At 48.6% G+C, this 21139-nt stretch overlaps 2 protein-coding genes and 1 non-coding gene across 3 annotated transcripts; 2 read left to right on the top strand and 1 right to left on the bottom strand.

The window, feature by feature from the left end:
- Nucleotides 1–141: 141 nt before the first annotated feature.
- pigo (phosphatidylinositol glycan anchor biosynthesis, class O) lies at nt 142–7734 on the top strand. Its single transcript, XM_084693984.1, is given in 12 exon segments — nt 142–304; nt 874–1352; nt 1602–1745; nt 1832–1955; nt 2365–2524; nt 2942–3124; nt 3370–4951; nt 5070–5273; nt 5478–5540; nt 5543–5664; nt 5770–5840; nt 6194–7734. Coding segments are annotated over 11 exon segments (3261 nt in total). The 5' UTR covers nt 142–304; nt 874; the 3' UTR covers nt 6324–7734.
- A 1655-nt stretch (nt 7735–9389) lies between these two features.
- ccl19b (chemokine (C-C motif) ligand 19b) lies at nt 9390–11581 on the top strand. Its single transcript, XM_084693985.1, has 4 exons — nt 9390–10174; nt 10456–10576; nt 10777–10910; nt 11268–11581. Exons 1-4 carry the CDS (start codon nt 10114–10116, stop codon nt 11294–11296), a joined length of 345 nt encoding a protein of 114 aa, XP_084550111.1. The 5' UTR covers nt 9390–10113; the 3' UTR covers nt 11297–11581.
- Nucleotides 11582–20519: 8938 nt separating this feature from the next.
- trnai-uau (transfer RNA isoleucine (anticodon UAU)) lies at nt 20520–20613 on the bottom strand. The gene is made up of 2 exons: nt 20576–20613; nt 20520–20555 (listed from the first exon to the last, which is right to left on the bottom strand). It is a non-coding gene; the product is annotated as a tRNA-Ile (tRNA).
- Between the last annotated feature and the right edge of the window lie 526 nt (nt 20614–21139).

Here is a 21139-nt window from a genome sequence, read left to right as displayed (position 1 = left end):
TAAAAGGTTACTACTGTAAAATGTTTCATATGTTTAACCAGAATTGAATCATGCGTCCATGCAGCCACTACACTGCGCATGTCAGTAGAACGTGAGGTTACACCGAAAGGTGTCCGTGTGGGAACAAGCGTTTCCGCCTAACCCCCATGCATGCCAAATTTGTGGTTCCAATGAAGGTGAGAGGGGCGCGCTATCGTTCTCTGTGTACCTGAGGCACCTGTCTCAGCGCTGAGTGTTGTGTACACTGCACACACATATTAACGACTGCTCCTGTCCGACGGAGGACATCACGGAGCACCACAAGGTCAGAAACGTTGATTTAAACTAGTATGGCAGTTATCTAGCTAGCCGGCTAACCGGTCTTGAAGCTAGCTAGATCCTTAGACTGTATGGGACTGTCTCATCTGTATGGGATGATTTCGCCGAGGACATTCTACTTTTGTCAAGATACGCTAGTTTTCTTGCCCCAACTAAAGTAGTAGCAGAAGTGCATGCGATAAGGGAATTTTAACCTTGCAGCTAGCAGAGTTGGCTCTCTGTTGGTGCATGCATTCAGGTAACATTAGGCTATACCAGACTAGTTAGCAGCTTAGCCAGGTAGCTTGTGCTCACCATGGATACCAGCAGTAGTGCGGTTTTCTCAGTGTCATTCAATTGTAGGAACCGCTAAAGCATGAAAGATAATCTCGATTTGCTGCTTGTTAGTCTGGACAACTTTAGAGGTACATGAGAGTCTATCAGTAGCTAAGCCATCAGAATGACACCTTTAACCTAGTTAAGCTTTCTGACAATAAAACGGCTTATTAGCCAATTCTTTTTTCTACATACGGTATTTTTTTTAATGTCAGTTGACCTCATCATTCCGCTGTCTAGGATGAAGCGTCTCCCCATCCTGGCCCTTCTCCTGTGGCTGTGTGCCGTCTTCTACGTGGGCATCTTTCTGTTCGTGGGCGGTTTCCTGTTGGTCAGGCTGGAGGTTAACAGGACCAGCACCTGCGCAGACGTGTTGCTCCCCGAAGGAGGCCCCGCGGGCTTCTGCCCAGGCCGTCCGCGCTTCCGCAAGGCCGTGATCCTCATCATCGACGCCCTGAAATTCGACTTTGCCCACTTCGACCCCTCCAACACGCAGCCACGCCCTTATGAGAACAAGATGCCAGTCTTCAACGAGCTGATATCGTCCAGGCCCTCCCAGGCCCGCCTGTACCCCTTCAGAGCAGATCCCCCCACCACCACCATGCAGAGAATCAAGGGTTTCACTACCGGGTCTCTACCCACCTTCATAGACGTCGGCAACAACTTCGCCTCCAGCGCCATCTTGGAAGACAACCTGATTCACCAGCTGGGTGAAGTGGGTAAGTAGTGGCATGACCACGGTTCCTGTCCTGCCCTTCTGGAAACCCAATCAAAGTTTATTTGCGTAGCTCTTTTTACAAGCAGTGTCTCAGACAGCTTCACATAGAACTGCACCAAATTCCACCTAAACTCTCCTAAAACCTCTCTCTACCTCTCTCTCTACCTTTCTCTACCTCTCTCTCTGTACCTCTCTGTACCTCTCTGTACCTCTCTCTCTCTACCTCTCTCTACCTCTCTCTACCTGCAAGGCAAACGTGTGGTCTTCATGGGGGACGACACCTGGGAAAATCTCTTCCCCAAGAAGTTTCACCGATCCCTGCCTTTCCCCTCGTTTAACGTCAAGGACCTGCACACTGTGGACGACGGCATCCTCAAACACCTCTACCCCATCAGTAAGTATCCACCAACACGCCGGGCCCACCTCCGGACCCACCGATCCGCCTCCTCTGACCTCTGACCTCCTGTGTGGTCGTCGTAGTGATGGGGGATGACTGGGATGTCGTGGTGGCCCACTTCCTGGGCGTGGACCACTGCGGTCACCGCTTCGGTCCTGACCACCCGGCCATGGCTGATAAGCTCACCCAGATGGACGGGGTGATCAGGTCAGGAAACAGACACTTCTCTTCGCTAGTTTCTATAGTTTGTATGCTTTATTGGACAGTTTATAAGTGAAGGGTGACTGAAGGTACAGAGAGAGAGATAGGGAGAGGGAGAGGGGGGGAGAGAGAGAGGGAGACAAGGAGAGAGAGAGAGACAAGCAGAGAGACAAGCAGAGAGACAAGCAGAGAGACAAGCAGAGAGACAAGCAGAGAGACAAGCAGAGAGACAAGGAGAGAGACAAGGAGAGAGACAAGGAGAGAGACAAGGAGAGAGACAAGGAGAGAGACAAGCAGAGAGACAAGGAGAGAGAGGGAGAGGGAGGGAGGGAGAGGGAGAGGGAGGGGGAGGGAGGGAGGGAGAGGGAGAGAGACCCAATAAGCCAACTTGCTCGTGTCTGCGTCGCGGCTCCAGGTCAGTGCTGGATCGTCTCCATGACGACACGTTGCTGGTGGTGATGGGAGACCACGGGATGACCGACACGGGGGACCACGGAGGGGAGAGCCAGAAGGAGACGGACGCCGCAATCTTTCTCTACAGCCCCTCCCCCCTCTTCCCAGCATCCCCCTCTCCGGTGAGCCCGCCCACTCCAGCCTCTCTCCCTCCCTGCTGAAGCCCAGCAGAACACATCAGGAGGAGACGATGGTTGCACGTCTAAGAACAGTGGTGTTTGGCTGACTGACTACTTTGTGTAAAAGGGAGATCTATACTAGATTTGCTTCTGTTCCTGTCTCCCTGCTCCTCTCTCTTATGCTGATGGATGGACATTTTAGGACGGCATTACCAAGTGCTTTTTAAGAGGGGATGACTGTTAATCGATATATCTCCACCACATCCTCCCATTCCTCTTCAGATTTAAGACCGTAGAGGGTACACACTCGCAAAACACAAATGCTAAACAGAAGGCTAACGAGCGAACACGTGGCTCCCCCATGAGATGACTGTCCTGTCTCTGGTGGTTTACCTGTGGTTTGGTGTGTGTTCCCTGCAGAGCGAGCCGGAGGTGGTTCCCCAGACCGACCTGGTGCCCACCCTGGCCCTGCTCCTGGGGGTCCCCATCCCCTACAGCAGCGTGGGCCAAGTCCTGCTGCCGGCCTTCTCTCCCGACGGCCAGACACAGGGTGCACCGGCGGGACTCAGCCAGGGGGAGGCGCTGTGGATCAACGCCAAACAGGTGCAACATCCTCAAACACACTCTAGATCTGGTGGATGTTTATCTGCAACACATGGTGGATATTTATCTGCAACACATGCTACGATTTGAACTTTACTGGAGCACTTTGAGAGCAAGAAAGGCCCATTACAAATACCATTACAAATACAATTGATAGTATTCGTATTCATGATATTCTTATTGAGTCCCTCGGCGCTCTCTAACAAGGGTTATCCTTGACATGTCCCCTCCCCTGCGTTGTGAAGGTCAACCGTTTCCTGGAGACCTACTCCAGCATGGCCAGAGACATTCCCCCTGACAGCCTGTCCCAGCTGCTGTCCACCTTCTCCCAGCTCTCCTCCCAGTACCTCCAGACCCTGCGGCAGGGTCAGCGCCCCTCCCCCCAGCTCCAGGCCTCCCTCCAGGCCTACCTGACCTCCGTCAGGGACACCTGCCGGGCCTGCTGGGCCCGCTTCCACCCGGTCAAGATGGTGGCGGGCGTGGCCGTGCTGGGGCTGGCCTGCCTGGCGACCCTCGTCGTGTCCGAGCTGTCGTCCGCGCTGGCCGGGGACGGAGGTTTCCTCCGGACCCCGGCGCTGGGGGGCCTGGCGGCGTGGCTGTGTGTGGCCGGGGGCCAGATGGCCACCCAGGGCCACCTGGAGGTGTCCTGGGGGCTGTGCGCGGCGGCCCTCACCTCCCAGGTGCTGGTCCTCTGGAGGACCAGGCGTGTTCTGACCTCCGGGGGCGGGGCCGGAGTCTGTGGGCGTGTCTGGCTGGCCGCGCCCTCCCTCCTGACTCCTCCCACCCTGGTCCTGCTCCTGCGCTGCCTCTCTCTGCTGTCCGACAGCTACGTGATCGCCGAGGGCCGGGCGGCGACCTTCCTCCTCCTCTCCCTGGGCCTCTACGTCCCCCTGCGCCTCAACTGGGACGGCCTCCTCCTCCCCCCCGCCCCCGACCCCCAGAAGCCCCCCGGCCTGCTGCCCTCCCCGGTCGCGTCGCCCTCGGCCGTGCGGCGGGAGAGCGGGGCCCTCGTGGCGTGCGTGGGCCTGCTGGTGGGCACCCTCTACCTCTCCCTGTCCTTCCACAGCTGCAGGGAGGAGCAGGGCTCCTGCCAGCCCTCTCCCTTCCTCTCCCCCCTGGCCCGCATCCAGGACAGCCGGGTCAAGAACCTCCAGTACGGCCTCTCCTTGGCCTCGCTGGCCGCCTGGGCCTTCCTCCTGCGCCGCTGGCTCCGGCACTACGGCAACCTCAACAGCTCGGGGGGGGCGGTGCTGGCGGCACGCTGGCTCTTCCCCCTGGCGTGCGTGTGCACCGGGCTGCACTGGGCGGTGAGCTCCGCCCCCGAGGACGGCTTCCGGAACCTGGCGGAGCTGATCAGCCTGGCCCAGGAGGCGCTCCCCCGGGCGGCCTTCGCCCTGCTGGGCCTGGGCCTCCTCCTGCTCTGGCTGGACCCGCTCACCGTGTTCACCAAGACCCGCGGCCCCGCCCCCGGCGCCTCTGCCCCCCTCTCCCCGCCGCCGCCCCGCTACCGGGCCAGTACGGGCATCAGCCCCGAGGCGGAGCTCCACCACCTCATCCCCCAGCTGTACCAGCGGATGAGGCTCTCCATGGAGGACGGCCGGGCGGGCGCCGAGGACGAGGGCCGGCCCGCCGTAGAGGCCTACGGGCTGGGGAGCGTCTACTCTGCGCCCCTGGTCCTGCTGTGCGGCCTGCTGGGGCTGGGTCTGCTGCTGCTGCACCCGGAAGGCATGGCTCTGGCCTTCCTGCTGCTCATGCTGGAGATGGGAGCCCTGCTGCACATGCACGCCTCCGCCACCACCCTCAGCGCCCTGCAGGGGGCGCACTCGGGTAAGACTTCCATACAGCAGAGGGGAAAAGCTGGTTTGTTGCATGTGATTTAATATCTTGCTGTTGGATGTGATGCATGCTGACTCGTCTGGGTGTCCCCTCCTATCTCTTCCCCCAGGCGGCTTCCAGGTGCCCTGGGCCCCCCTGGTCATGTGGTCCCTGGCTGCCACCCAGTTCTTCCACGCCACTGGCCACCTGCCCACCTTCACTTCTATCCAGTGGGCAGCTGCCTTTGTGGGGTTCCCCCAGGGGCACGTGGGCACCCTCCTCCCAGCCTCCCTGGTCACCCTCAACACCTTCTCCTCCCACATCCTGTTTGCAGGTGAAGGAGAACCTCATCTATCTTTTAATGTTTCTCTTTGAATGATTTTCTTTTGAATGCGTCCCGGGAGTGGTCACTTACTCGAGTCCACTCCACAAAGCTTTTCATATCGAGCTGTTCAACCGTTTGATAACAACATGGAAAGATGATCGTCTCCGGGAACTGCTGAATGACATACGTTTGTTTCCTTCCCCCTGTGTGTAGTCGGCTGCCCCCTGCTCCTGTTCTGGCCGCTGGTGTGTGAGGTTCGTGTCGCCCGGGCGGGAGGAGGGGGGAGGAAGGAGGGGAGGATGCCGCTGTCATGGAGATGAGATTACGGGAGAATCCCCAGCAGTTTGGCTCTGCTCTGCTGCAGCTCACAACACGATACCTTTTCATAAACGGAGCACAGGTGATTACACACTGTACCCCCCCCCCCACACACACACACACACACACACACATTGTACACACACACACTGAAACAGAGCCCTGACCTCCTATGCCCTCCTCTCAGGTTTTGGCGTCTGTCTGTGCAGCTGCCATCCTCAGGAGACATCTAATGGTGTGGAAGGTTTTTGCACCCAAGTAAGTACCGGAAAGTACCGGAACGAGTTCTCTCCCTACACCTGTTACGGTCCATCCTCCAGGACAGACAGGGCAGCCGGGGGACTGTAATAATGCTTTCAGGAGACGCTTCCCTCCTCCCAGCGCACACACCCTGTTCCGCTCCCTGCTCGTGTGGTACACCCTCTGGCCTGGTTCTATCCTGCCCTGTGAGGATGTCCACAGGGGGGCGCTGTCTGAGACCAGACTAAAGGCTCTCTCCTTCCTCACCCTCCTCTCCCTCTCCTCTCTCTACCATCTCCTCTCCCTCTCTCCCCTTCTGTCTCCCCCCCCCCCCCCCCCCCCCTCACCCCTCTTCTGTGTCCTCCTGTCAGATTGATGTTCGAGGCCTCCGGGTTCCTGGTCGGCAGTGTGTTTGTGCTAATTGGCGTTGCCTTGGTGATGAGGGTGGACGGGGCCGTGGGCGGCTGGTTCAAGAGACTCCTCCCAGAATCATCCAGGTAGCGCCATGTCTGGGCTAGCCTGGACTAGCCTGGTCTGGGCTAGCCTGGTCTGCACTCGAATAGACTGGTCTGGACCAGAATAGACTGGACTAGGCTGGCCTGGACTAGGCTGGCCTGGACTAGGCTGGCCTGGACTAGGCTGGCCTGGACTAGGCTAGCCTGGACTAGGCTGGCCTGGACTAGGCTGGTCTGGACTAAATTGGTCTGGACTAGGCTGGTCTGGGCTAGGCTGGTCTGGGCTAGGCTGGTCTGGACTAAGTTGGTCTGGACTAGGCTGGTCTGGGCTAGGCTGGACTGGACTAGGCTGGTCTGGACTAGACTGTGCATCCGTACTCATCTGTCCAGGATGGTTCTGTCCGGGATGAGGTGCGGTCTAGATAAGATCATTGGAAGTCCTCAGGCAGCCAGATAGAGTCAGCCGTCAGTATCTGCCAGAAAGATCCAGAAGGAAAGACGAGAGTGATGTGAAACCTTCCTCCGGTAGAGCCAGCTGCTCCCCTCCAGCCTGGAGATCCTGCTCGTAGCCCCCGGGGCATCCACACCAGACTCAAACTAGCACAATCCACTAAAACCACGCCACAGCTACTCGTCATCCTCCTCCTCCTCCAGTATTGATCCAGAGGCGGCTAGTGGGCGTGTCTTGAGACGGGTCACGAGGAGTTCAGCGGTGGGTTTGAGGAAGGCCAAGCGTAAACTATGAATGAGTCGAGCCGTGAACAGTGCATGGCTCTACTCCTGTTGCAGTCTCGCTCTGTCTAGGTGTGTCTGCTGGTGGGAGCGGTCTGTTCTTGGTGTTTATTTTGTTCACGGTTACTGCCGTACACTCATATTATAACACTACGGTATTCCACGATATCAGCAATAATTGTCTTAACTTTGGTTCTGGCTTGATTCTTAGAAACGAGTTCTTTTTTTAATGTTTTCTAATCATCTCTTTAAATCTTTTTTTTTTTACTTTTTCAATTAAATGTGTGTAGTTTGACCAGGCCAGTGATGTATCTATGGAACAGGTGCCTATCTTTAATGGATGCATTGTGTGAGACTTGTCTGCAGAGTAAATGGGTTCATGTTTGTTTATTTCCTGTGAGTAAAGTACAGTACAGCTGTAGTGAAAGACAGATGTTTTCACAGGAGCAGAAGGGATTTGTCTGAGCTCAGGTTGATGTTAATGGGTATGCAACAGGGCTGTCTAGCTCCAGCAGGTTGTCCTGTAGACCTGCTGGTTCACTGGGAGACGACTGCTGCTACCAGCCCAGACTGGCACGCATTGTAGAGAATATTGATGATGATTGGGAGATTTGATTTAATGGCACAGTTTTTGTTACATGAAAAGGCATTTGTTTTAATATATTACAGGTAAACTCCGAGGGATTTTACTTGTGGAGAATCGAAATTAAAAGTTTTGTAAAGAAGCATTCGCCGTGTCGTTTGTGTGCAACGTTATTGGAGAGACCACGTGATGGAAGACCACAGGTGGGGTCGTGATATGAGACAGAGGGCTTTGTTCTTCACACGTCCTTACACAATTGTTTTTTTTTTTATCGCTTGATTATCATTTTTATCTCTGTGGTGTAGATGTATGCAGGTTACGTATATATGGCTTGTGAAACCTGTGATCAAAGGTGTTTTTGGATTCATCAAATTCCTCTCACACCAGCACTGCTAGTGTCTTGGTGGGACTGGAAAGTCCCTACCGGAAAGTTCCGCTCTGGCCATGGGTCATTCAGGCTGGAAATCCACCTCTCTTATCTCCAGCCTGGGGATTTCAGCAGTTACAGCTGTTTGGTGCTCTGAGCTGGTAGAATATTAACCTTATGTAAAACATCCTTAAAAATGGTTTACCTGTTATGAGATAAAGGTAAAAAAGCTTAGTGCATGAAACAGAGAAATCTTTTTTGGCGGTAGTAGAAAAGCATTTTCTAAAAAATAAAAATAAATGTTTCTTTTTGAAACTGCTACATTACCAGTCCTAAAGCAGCTGTTTGGTGCTCTGAGCTGGTAGAATATTAACCTTATGTAAAACATCCTTAAAAATTGTTTACCTGTTATGAGATAAAGGTAAAAAAAAGCTTAGTGCATGAAACAGAGAAATCTTTTTTGGGGGTAGTAGAAAAGCATTTTCTAAAAAATAAAAATAAACGTTTCTTTTTGAAACTGCTACATTACCAGTCCTAAAGCAGCTGTTTGGTGCTCTGAGCTGGTAGAATATTAACCTTATGTAAAACATCCTTAAAAATTGTTTACCTGTTATGAGATAAAGGTAAAAAAAAAGCTTAGTGCATGAAACAGAGAAATCTTTTTTGGGGGTAGTAGAAAAGCATTTTCTAAAAAATAAAAATGTTTCTTTTTGAAACTGCTACGTTACCAGTCCTAAAGCAGACTTGAGGTCCAGATGACCTCCAACATGACTGCAGTCCACAACCTAGCAGGAACGACCCTTTATGGCGACGTCAAATTCATGAAAATGCTATCAGAAATTGAAAGTTGAAACGTCGGAACTGGTTGGCCCCAATTTGTTCTCTTTCTCTCAACACCATTATTACCCGTCACTTTCACAGGAGACAAAAGACCTGACTGGAATTCCCCTCCCATGGCACACTGCCAGCGGTGCAGTGACTTACCTGCGTGTGTTCAGGTCCCACGCCATTACAGGTGAACTCAGGGAGTACGTTTACTCAACAGAGATAAGAGCACAGATCTGGCACGGGTTGAATTCGTTTACGAGAAAATGTGTGTTTGAGAGATCGACAACACAATAGTGGTGTGTAGGACGCCTTGTCATTTTGAGGAGCCCCAACTGATAACGGGTGTAAATTCCTACGAGGGGTTGACAAGATTGAACAAGTGGACGAGGACCACATGTTGGGTTCGTTCAGGTTTAGGATAACAGGAAAGGAACACTTTTGTCTAGGCACCTTGGCTAGGGATTACTGTTGAATCCGTGGAGATTCGTCTGTATGGGAGGACGATAATTAATCTTTATCGTCCTTTGTGACTCCTCGGATTCAACAGTGACAAGTTAGTAGGTTAGGGTTATTAATGATCACAAATCATCAGCACTTTGTCCTCCTTACAAGCATTCTGTCTTGGCTTTTGGATGAAGCCCAGAGAAAACAGTAGTTTGATAATCGCTGGAAGAGTGACACGTCTCTCGGCCGTGATTCGTCGGTGGTCTAAGTGGTGTGGCCTGCTGTAAAACAGTAGAATTAAATGAGCTGGAAGAAAGTGAACGACGGAAATAGCTAAGGAGTCGGGATCAAAGTCAATTCTGAGGCCTCATCTATGCCTTCATGCGTGATCAGTGTTCAGGAGCTAACCATTGAGCACACAGCAGCCTAGACAGCGCAGACGTTTCCCCGAAGACATGTCAGGCAGAATAGACATCGTGGAGGGGAATAAATGCTAGAACGCTTTTAAAAACGGTTCTGCACAATTCACACCAATAAGTAGGATGTCATGGCAAGGTTACAGCAGACTGGGACAATATAGGCCAGGCCTGTTCCCTGTTCACACACGCACAGACTCACAAAGGGCAAAGAAAGATTTACTTTCTTGACAATAGCCTGCGGAACAAGTGAAAGTTTCCCAAGCTGGCAGCTGCCCGTGTCCCATTATCTTTGTGAACGAAATGGGTGGGATTTACGAGAAGTTGGTGTTTGACTTCGGGAGAGTGAAACTGAAAGTGCTATCGGAGCATATAAAAAGTGTGCAGGACAAACAGAGCCTGTCAATGGGTCCTTGTACCTGGGTCAGGAGGAACAGAAACAGACAGACCAGAGAACTGAGACAGAATGTCTTTACGGGTGGCTGCGCTTCTTCTGCTGACGGTACAACTCTGGAGTCATGTATCAGGTGAGATGCTTGACCACAGCTACATATTTTAATTGTGAGATTTGCATAGGAAAGAGGTGTAATGGACTTACAAGTTCACTGTATGTCCATTGTACGCACTGAACCGTTATTCAACCCCTTTAAACCAACCAGTAGATGTGTCACTGACAACTGTACTGCAGTTTCAGAAAAGTATAAAAAGTACAAACGCATTTTTCATTAGGCATGTAGATGCAGATAGGCTGCAAGTTGGTGTTAGCCAGTAAAGACATGTTTCTTGATGTGTGTGTGTTTTATTGCAGCAAACACAGACAAGGCAGTGGACTGCTGCTTGTCAACGACCAATCGCAAAATCCCCCCGGATGTTGTGCAGTCCTACTTCATCCAGAGCGTCAGTGGAGGCTGTCGCATCCCGGCCACAGTGTAAGTTACTATTCACATTACAAGATGCTTACCTGAGCTGGGATATCCAGTTAATCATCATAATAATAAATGACATAATAAACCACCCCAACTGTGGGTGCAAATCCCTGGCTGAATGACTCACAGCTAGGTGAATGTTTACTGTCTGCCTCTCTATGGCTGCAGCTGGACCTGACCTGAGATTCTCCTCCTGTCAACAGGTTCGTCACGAGGAAAAATATCAGGCTGTGCGCTCCCCCGGCCTCCAGGAATAACTGGGTGGCTCGGCTAATCAGGACGCTGAAACCCAAAACCAATCAAAGAGGACCAACCAAAACCAGAAGAAACAAAAAAGGTGAGTCAGATGGCTGAGCAGTCAGGGAATCGGTCTAGTATTCAGAAGGTTGCTGGTTTGATTCCTGGGCGTGTAAAAATGGCGTTGTGTCCTTGGGCAGGGCATTTCACCCTACTTGCCCCCGGAGAATGTCCCTGTACTTATTGTAAGTCATTCTGGATAAGTGCGTCTGCTAAATGACTAAATGTAGTGTAAATGAGGTTCTTTGGTGACGCTAAAACGCAGCCCAAATTAAACAGGTGTCAGAAGCGAGTCTATTAATCATGCCGAGAACAATTATGACAGATTGCATGTCTCTCACCCGTCTGGTATCGTGGTTGCCATAATTATGTTCTGTGCATATTTTTTTTTCTTTAGGGAAGAGAAAAGGGGCACGGCGTGCTTGATGAGATCCGTTAACGATCCTCCTCACCGAGGCTGAGTCTGGGCTGATCCTCTGACTGGGCTGATCCTCTGACAGGTTCTGGCTCTGGGCAAAGGCATGGCTGTTGGTCTGTTGTGTATACATGTGAACGAGATCAAAGAAAACTTATCCAAAATCAGCTTTTCATTTCAACTTTTCATTTTTTAACTCTGTTTTTTGGTTTCACCATTTAATCTTTGATAAAGTTTCTCACGGTTTTTATAAGCTATTTTTTTATATTTTATGTAAATAAAGAAAATGTATTTTATAGTGAGGTCAGAGTCTTTTTTTTGTGTAGAAATTGTCTCCACTATTCCTGCACGCGCTTTGTCTTATAAACTCAAGTCCACATTCAGAACAGCACATTAAAACCACAATTAACGATTTCAAACTGATAAGTCCACACACTCCCTAAAGGTAATCTAAGGCTGAGCACTGCTGAGTAGAGATCATTAACGTCCAGAAAAGAACTCTCTCTCACCGCACACGTCACGGTCAGCCAAGGTCCACGTGAGAGTCTGGTGGCTGAGCGGGTAGAGCATCGGGCTAATAAATCTGAAGGTTGCCAGTTCGATTCCCGGCTGGTGCACATGTCATTGTGTCTTTGGGCGAGGCACTTCACTCTACTTGAGAATGTCCCTGTACTTACTGTAAGTCGCTCTGGATAAGAGCGTCTTGTAAATGTGAAGTCACATGACTGAAAGCCGAGCCTGTGTCACTGTGAGACGCCGTCTCCACTCCAGCATCTCACCTCCTGACTGATTCATGCACTGCATTCCCATGGAAGATGAACCACCAAATAGCATGGTCCTCGGAGCCACTTGTCAACTTTTTCATTCATGAATCATTGTTGACATGGTTATGTATGATGTTGTGTCAGTATCTATGGCAGATCTACAAAATAATCTGTGATACAGGGGGGCAAGGAAAAACAGCAGCTGTCTCTCCTGACCTGTGATTGTATAAAACGAAGCCAAGAGGATTCAAAACTACTACAAACACGCTCTTTCTCAGAGTTCACCCCAACCTCTCAGAAATCACCCCCTCCTCTCTCAGAAATCACCCCCTCCTCTCTCAGAAATCACCCCCTCCTCTCTCAGAAATCTCCCCCTCTTCTCTCAGAACACACCCCCTCCTCTCTCAGAAATCACCTCCTCCTCTCAGAAATCACCTCCTATTCAGAGCTCACCTCCCAGGCGTACGTCCAAAAGCTGAAGAGAAGCAGGCTTAATGTTGTGTGGGAGAGGTCTGAACAAGCTCTCCATCTTGGCTGCACACCCAAACCCTGCCAGCCAGATGGAGCCTTCTTTGGTATGTGTGGGTTCTGACATCTTCAGATTTAAAGTGTTAGATATTTAATTTTTCCTACCAGAAATGATGGCTTTGACCCTCTTGTCATCTTTGCTATGAGTCTATTACTGTTTTCAGACAGGTTTTTATCAGCCTATATCTCTGATGTTTTCTTCTTCTGGTGTTGACAGTTACTACCATCATGGATGTGGGTCTGAATGTGAGCATTTAAAAAATTGTGGAAAGTCGGAACATCATTTGCCAAGCTGGTTTGTTAGCGGCAGTGCATCCCCTAGTGGTGACCGATGAGGCTGAAAAAACACTAATCTGCACACATTCACCATAATCATTCACACTAATGAGGTTTGTACTGCGTCTAATCACAAAGTGCGTTTTATGTCAACCTGTATTCAGTGCTCATGGTGAAATTTAGATTTTAAAAGCTTAAAAAAAAAATAATAATAACAGCCAAATAACAACAGTTCATATTGTGGGTTTGTTGATTGTACATGATACTTTATGTGACATTCTTCGAGCTGGTAGGTAATCCCAGGCTTTGGTCTCAGCTGTTACTGTGGAGAGATGGATCCCTCTCCACAGAGACTGAGGCTGATTGGACGACAGAACACACTCGTCCCTGATACCCACAATCTTCTCCCGCCTGCAGCACAGATTGTCCCCACTCTCCAGCTCTCCCACGCGATCGGATAAGACATGGTTTGCGCGATCTTTCGCATCAGAATCCTCGTCGCCGCATGCAGCGCTCGCTGACCTTAAAACTGACCGTACTGTTTCGTTTTTTCTTTTCCATTTTCGTTCAAACGAATGTGTTTAGTCTTATAGAGGTCGGAGCAGGTGGATCTTGTGGTTTTGTTTCTGATCTTAGTCACAGTGCTGTGCTTTATGGTTTCAGTTCGGGTCACAGCATGGTATCACCTGGATCTGAAAGTCTCTGTGATTCATTTCTCCATCCATCATCTTCTGCTCTGGCTACCCCACCCTGTGGTCACACACCCGTAATCTCCCTCTCTCCCTCTCTCTCCTCTCCCCCTCTCTCTCCCTCTCTCCCCCTCTTCCCTCTTTCTCTCCCCCTCCTCTCTCTTTTGTATCCTTTCCCCAGAGGAGAACTCTGGCAGTATTCATAGAAGAATGTTGTGTGTGTGTGTGAGGGAGATATGTGAAAGAGAAAGGTGGATGGGGAGAGCGAGAGAGGGAGGGAGATAGAGGGGGCGAGCGAGAAATAGAGAGAGAAAGAGTGAATAAGAGAGGGGGGCGGGGGGGGGGGGGTTGCTGAGGGAACATAACATTAGGCTAATGGATGGAGCCAGTGGCCTACTCCCTGTCTCCTTACACACCACACCACACCCCACCCCAGCCTCACCCCCCACCCCTGCAAGCTCCCAGCACTAATGCTGCCTCCACCCCCCCTGCCTGCTAGGTAATCGCTAGACCTGTCAGACCATGCAGACCTTTTAATGGGAGGGCATTTTGGAAAGCGTCTCGTGGAAGTCTACTTTTCATTGTGAGGATTCACAATGCACATATTTCACATTTCTATGAGGTCATCGTCCTGGTCTTGACACTGGATTGCAGGCTCTGACGTATATACACAACAACAACAACTAAATTCACATTTTCCTCTTCTCATTCCATTGAATGTGGTCTTCATTCCTTACTGTTTTCTGACTGTCTCGCTATCCCTTTCAGAATGTCCTCAACCCACTCGCTCCATCTCCGTGGATACACACAGGAGATGAACCCTCTCAGACAGGGAACATGCATGTCGAGGGATCTTTGATTAATTCATCACAGGCAGAGAAGGTGAAGCTCCAAGCCCCCTCCACACACACGCACACGCACACACACACACACACACACCCCACCACCAGCCCTACACAGACAGCCGGACTGACAGCATTGGGCACTGAAGCCCTGCTGGGTTATGTCACCACCCGTAAAATCACAGATATATTGCAGTAGGCTTCTGCAGTGGGTAGCCTGTCTAAAACAATAACTTCCTCAGTTTGAAACTGTTCAATTGTAACAATATGTGGGTGACTGTGGTTAGAGAGGGTTGAACTTCACGGTAACGGTTTAAACATTCATCTTGAGGTTCTAATTCACACTCTAAATCCTTATATCAACACACATTCTAGCATGCTATATACGGAAAATAATGTTTCTAATATGCTAGGTCAATGTGGATCTCATCAGTGATGCTAATTTTTCCGTCACGAGGATAACGACAGACGGTTCCAGCATCATGTTCCCGCGCTTCTATTTTTACTTGAACATAATTGGACAGTGAATGGGTAGAGGATGCAAAGGCAGACGTGGGGAAACTGCACGCCAAGTCAATAACACCGACGGCCTAGCGTCGCGGATGGCTGGAGGGATATGAGGACAGATTGCCAGTGGTCGCATATGAAAACGGGCAGCAGGATGACGCGACGCGAGAGACGCAAACGCATCACTGGAACAGACCGCCAAGCCAGATGATCTGTAGATATGTTGGTCTGTTTTGTTTACGTTCCAAATGCAGACGTTCGATCCAACGGAAGAGCCAGTAACGTGTAGCCGGGTGGTGAATTTGGTGTAAAATCCATAAATAAAAGTGATGATTGGGGTGTGACACCAATTTCACCACCAGACACCATATGGAAGCAAATCAGTGACGTAATGTTTTGAATTTGTTTAAGGGATTGAATACTTACGCCCAATATTGAAATTGAAACACCACCGAATTTGGTGGTTTTGAATTCACCTCTTTAAAATTAAAATATTAATTTACTACACACAATTCAGGCTGCTCAATTTCGAATGGTGAAATTCAGATACCCAAAAATTCAAACCAAAAACGTTTGAAACCAAAAAATGTGAGCCGTAAATTCAAAACAGTAAGCCCATGTCAGTGACTTGCTTCCATAGCCAGCCTCTAACCCTTAACTGCGTTGGAGGGACGAAGAGCGAGTGGCCCACATGTCAGGGTCAAAGGCCACCGGGGCATCTCGATGGCATGCTTTGTTGTTGAACAGTAAATTAGGCCTACATATATGTCTGGGAGGTGAGTGAATACTCTGGCAGTCACTTATTCTGCAGTAATCCTCCTAAGTGCTCCTTGGAAGTAGCAAGGCTGGAGTTTTTGGAAGCCTTCAGGGGAACGTTGTCGCAATAAGGCCTGAGTGCCATCACCTCTCGCTGGGGCATTGGGTTAGGATTCACTGGGCCCTGGAGGCTGCCAAGTGACGTCTCTTGTGATAAACACTCCTGCTGGGTGAGTGTCTCCTGCACAGCAGGAGGGAAGTAGAGTACAGCATAAGCTCCAACGCCAGATACTGATTGACTTCCTGGAAGGAATCGATACTTGGAGATATACTACAGGAAAACAATATGGCCACTCCCACTACTTAGGTGAGAGCAGTGCTTTGCTCTACAGTACTCTGTGCAGCAAAGGTCCATCTGTCTTCATCTAAAGTGAGTTTTCCCAGTAATTGCTATCCACCCGATTAGGTGGTGCATCAGAACTCTGCAGTTATTGGACCTTGAAAGATTTTTATTAGGCAATTAGAGAGATTAGAGAATTTCGAGGCAGAAGTTATAAACTTTTTCAGTTAATAACTGCTAAGCCTCTAACGTATATAAGTTAATACAGCTAATATTTTAAGATAATTAAGAACATAAAGCATGTAAAATGGCAAAGCAGTTTTAAGGGAAAATACTTCTGAGGAGAAATCAGAACGTATATATCCAGACATTAATAACTTATATTTCTCAGAAGATTGATCTTGTATGGAAATCTTATGACTAAGTAGTCCGTATTGTAACAGCACGTATAGGCCTGCCAATTGAAGAGATAGACGGTGAAATCCAATAAAGATTTTGATTATTTCACTGTGGAAGAGTGAGAGGAAATTAATCAATTAATCTTTATCTGCTTTCCTCTGCAGCTGTGGTCTACACGACCAAATGGAGCTATAAATATCAGGGAGAAAGAAGCTCTATATCCAGCAAACAAGGGTTGACTGAAGATGTTCCAACTTTCCATAGTTTCAGCTGAAGCATCACTCCAACTCAATCTAAATAAGATTTAAAAACACCAATCCATCTTTCTACACACATGTAAGGCAAAATCCCTATTGACTTTACTGGCCATAAACTGTTGGAGTGAAGCATACATTGTCATAAGCGACGTATGTTTGAAGGAACAGGGCCCAGAAATGGATTTGGTGACACAAAGGCTTAAATGTTATCCTCCAATTGATCCCTTACATCCTTTATCCCTCCAGTGGACTCATCCTTCCAATAGTATCATCCTTCTAACGGCCTCATCCCTCTAATAGTCTCATCCATGCCTTTCCCAGATATAAGATGGAAAATCGGCAAAGAAATTCAGAAGTACAGATTTTCGGCTCCTGCCAATGCATGCAGAAGAAACTCCTAGGGGGATGGCAGGGTGGATGGAGGGGGGTTGGGGGGGGGGGTCGGGGGGCGTGTGGGGGGAGGATTGTGAACAGCAGATGCAGCAGACGACCCTGCCATCTGCACAAGTATCAGTGTGATATTGATGATTTCCCTTTGACAACAGCCAGCAACACTGTGCATCCGTCAGAATCCACATGTAAGCCCTGCATCCAAAGACAACCTACAGTCCTGGACTTCAGACTCATCCAGTTCCATTTTGACTCACAACCTCCACTTAAGGGCAGAAGGCCAGCCCTGATCTGCTCACTTGACCCCGAGATATTTCTATCGCTATCTCTCTCTCTTGTTCAGTCTATAACACACACATTGTACTCATGTCGCAAAAGTTTAGCCAACAAACAAACCATCCATAACAGCCCATCCCTGGATAAGTGGCAACCCATTTCCTTCCACTACAGACACTACAGGCCAAACGGAAACGTTTTTCCTCCTCCCAATGCATAAGCAACCCCCCCCCCCCACCCCCATCATTCTTCCATCCCTGCGACACAATTAATTATTCATGCAAGCTAAACCTGTCTTTCTGACTCCAGTACATTAGCGCATCATCACAGGACCAATGCAACGATGTCAACGACGACAACGTCACTGTGCGTCTTCATCCCGTTCCCGATCGCGGTGACAGCTATGGTTAATAGGGCCGTACTACGGCCTGCACATCTCTGTTACTGTCGGTCTGCATGGTGTCACGCTGCCCGGGAGAGAAGGCGTATTTTTGCTTATTAAACAACCGGTGATTTGGAGAGACAGCCGTACACTAATTGCAGAGGATGTGCGGAAGAATCTAATGAGATCATTACAACAGTGTTTTTTCTCTGGCAGCCGGCTCCCTGTCTCACTGCTTCCTGTTCGTATGATACGCCAGATCCTCCTCTTCCACCACTGCATGTGTGATTTAGTTTTCCATTAACCACGTCCAGTGAATTCATTAATTGGAAATTGATTAACGGCTATTACCCATGCATTGGTCGCGACAGAATACCATAAACAACGACAATAAATAAAATGTTGATAACAATTTTCAAAGGTTGAGAAGGGGTAGGGGCCGTGTGGACAACAGAACCTGCGTGAGCCAAACCACCGATCACTTTCCTCTCTGAGTCTCATGAATTCATATCAGGCTGAGATGGAAGGTTTCCATTACCAGGAAGAGGTGCTTTCAACTATTAAGTGTTGCTAAAATATCGTGTTTGATGTTTGCCACAGTAACATATATAGGATATTGTGTCAGTTTGGCAGACATAAAAGCAGACCTCTCTCCATTATCTAAAACTTTCACTTTCTATTCATTACCGTCCAACTTTTTAAGCTTGGACCTTTTAACGAAGAAGACACGGGCATATAGTGGAGTGCCCTTGCAAGACCTGTTAAAAGAATACATTATGCAATAAATAAAACGTTAAATGGAAATGATCGGAACGTCTTGCGCTACAACCTAGATAAAATGATTAGAAGAAGTGTATATATTTTTCTAACAGCTTATTAATGAAACCACTTTATCCTCTTCGCTCTTTCAACGCAACATTAGGAGGGCACTTTCAAGGGTGCCTCTGATGTTGCCTTTACTTCATGTCTGATCACCTTCATTGTAAAATTGAAGGGAGGCAGGTGGCTGAATGGTGAGGGAGTCGGGCTAGTAATCAGAAGGTCGCCAGTTCGTTTCCCTGCTGTGCCACATGACGTTGTGTCCTTGGGCAAGGCACTTCACCCTACTTGCCTCAGGGGGAATGTCCCTGTACTTACTGTAAGTCGCTCTGGATAAGAGCGTCTGCTAAATGACTAAATGTAATGTAAAATTATGAACAATTTTCTATTAAACTTTCCGTGTTCTTTACTGTTTGTTATTAGAGACTGTGGTATTGGGAGGTTGTGTACATGTCTTAGAGATATTAGTTACACTGTTCTTTGGTGTAAAAATAGTATTTCAAAAACGCACCTATTTTTGTCCAAAACCTTACTCTGGCCCTGTTTTTCTATTCTCGTTCAAAGGCGGTATCTTCAAAAGTCTGTTTTTAGTCTGTTTCTGACACACTAATTTAGCGTCATACAATTTTGATTTTACCACTTTTTTTATTCAATGTGTGGCTTATTCAAAAGCATAGGCTATTTAGGAAATGATCTTACTGTTGCTATGAATGCAGGCCTAAGCACTTGAGTATACTGTGACGCTACTTTGAAGTCACTGACGTTAAATGTAAAGGTAGGAAAAGAGACATCGAATATGGGTTTGGCAGGACAACACAGGCCTTCACGAAAAGCAAGTCAGAGTTTCACTTTGGTGATGAAAGGTGCTCCATCCATCACCTGCTCATCCATCATGCAGTAAAATCAATACTTGGGCTTCAAAGTGCTGGTGTTCATGGGTCGTAGTCAGCTACGTTGACAAGGCTCAATCAGCGCTAACTGCCGATGAGGTGCATGAAGTGCAATCATCCCCTATTACACTGTTGGATATTCTGTGACCAATCATTTTATAAGCTGCTAATTGCATTTCTGCTGATGCTACTTGTACCATTGTGCCAGGGATGATTTCATTTTATTTTAAACCCCCCCCCCCCCCCACTCGTTCTGCTTCCTGTCTCGAGCTACTGGAGGCGCAGCTATAACGCATCTGTTTCTTGTTTGTGTGTATGATGACTAGAATCGACGGTAGCCCGCAGAACAGTAGACAACCTGTTCAAACCATAAGTGGGGCATTGAATGGTTCAAGTTCTGAATTACAAACACAGCTCTTGGTCATGGTCAAGTGTAATGGATAGTGGCAAATGACTTTGAAAAAAGGAAGTAGGTGACTGAATTGACGTGGCACCATTTACATTTAGTCATTTAGCAGACACTCTTATCCAGAGCGACTTACAGTAAGTACAGGGACACACCCCCCGAGGCAAGTAGGGTGAAGTGCCTTGCCCAAGGACACAACGTCATTTGGCATGATGGGAAATCGATCCAGCAACCTTCTGATTACTAGCCCGACTCCCTCACCGCTCAGCCATCTGACTCCCGCACCACATAGAATAAAATAAATATAAATAACTAAAACTGACAAAATACCTGACCCATACTGTTGGTTAGATGTATAGAGAATAACTCAAGCTTATACGTTTCCATCAGATATAATTTGCTCTAAGTGAGGCTCGAACCCACAACCTCGGCATTGCTCTGCAGCTTACTGCCTTGCAAGTATCGCGCGCTAAATGATTGCGCCACTAGAGCAGATGTTTGATCTCCACTGTCAAATCGCCTTCCTGGCATCTATGGTCGTCCATGGCCAAAGATCGTCCCAAAAGGATCCAAATGAAGCTTGAATTCCCAACCTCGGAGTCGCTCTGCAAAATACAGTTTTATACGTACCGGTACAATTGGAGAAGTTAATTAATGGAAAGTTCACGTTTGTTATTTTAGATTTACAAATCAAAGATTGATCAAATAGTAATTGCTCCAGGTGAGGCTCGAACTCACAACCTCGGCATCGCTCTGCAGATTACTGTCGTATAAGTACCGCGCGCTAACCGATTGCGCCACTGGAGCACTTCTGTTTAGTCTCAGTGAGATGATTGATTTTTAATTACTCTGCAGCGTCAATTCCTACACACTAGGCCTATGTAATACATACAGTTAAACAGCTGATAGGAATATTTTATTCCTGACCTCCCGACTAGTTAAACATCAACGTGGAGATGAATGTAGAACATATATCTTTGTGTGTGTGTGTCTCTGTGTTTGTATTTTGTATTACCAGGGAGATACATTGACTATATCTCTTTTTGGGTTTAGAGAAGTAATAGCCTGTCCTCAATACTCAAACAGAGCCATACATACATAGGCAGTAATGTGTGATACATTTAATTTAATTCACTACTCAAGCTGTCAGCGATTCTGCTTGCCTCACCTCTCTGGGCCTAATGGATGATTGTGGTTCATAACGGCTTTGTGGTAGCTGGTACACAGTCCCGCTTCACGGTGGGATGAATGTTGTCTTACTGGGCTGGGCTGGGTGAGATTGGACTGGTTCTGCAATCTGGGAACCGATCGTAAAGATAAGAAACTAAAGAAC

Source organism: Hypomesus nipponensis, chromosome 27, assembly GCF_054491055.1.
Source record: "Hypomesus nipponensis isolate SF chromosome 27, ASM5449105v1, whole genome shotgun sequence".
NCBI classification, from domain to species: Eukaryota; Metazoa; Chordata; class Actinopteri; order Osmeriformes; family Osmeridae; genus Hypomesus; species Hypomesus nipponensis.
Note: the sequence above shows the minus strand (reverse complement) of the source record. Positions and strands in the feature narration are given on the sequence as shown.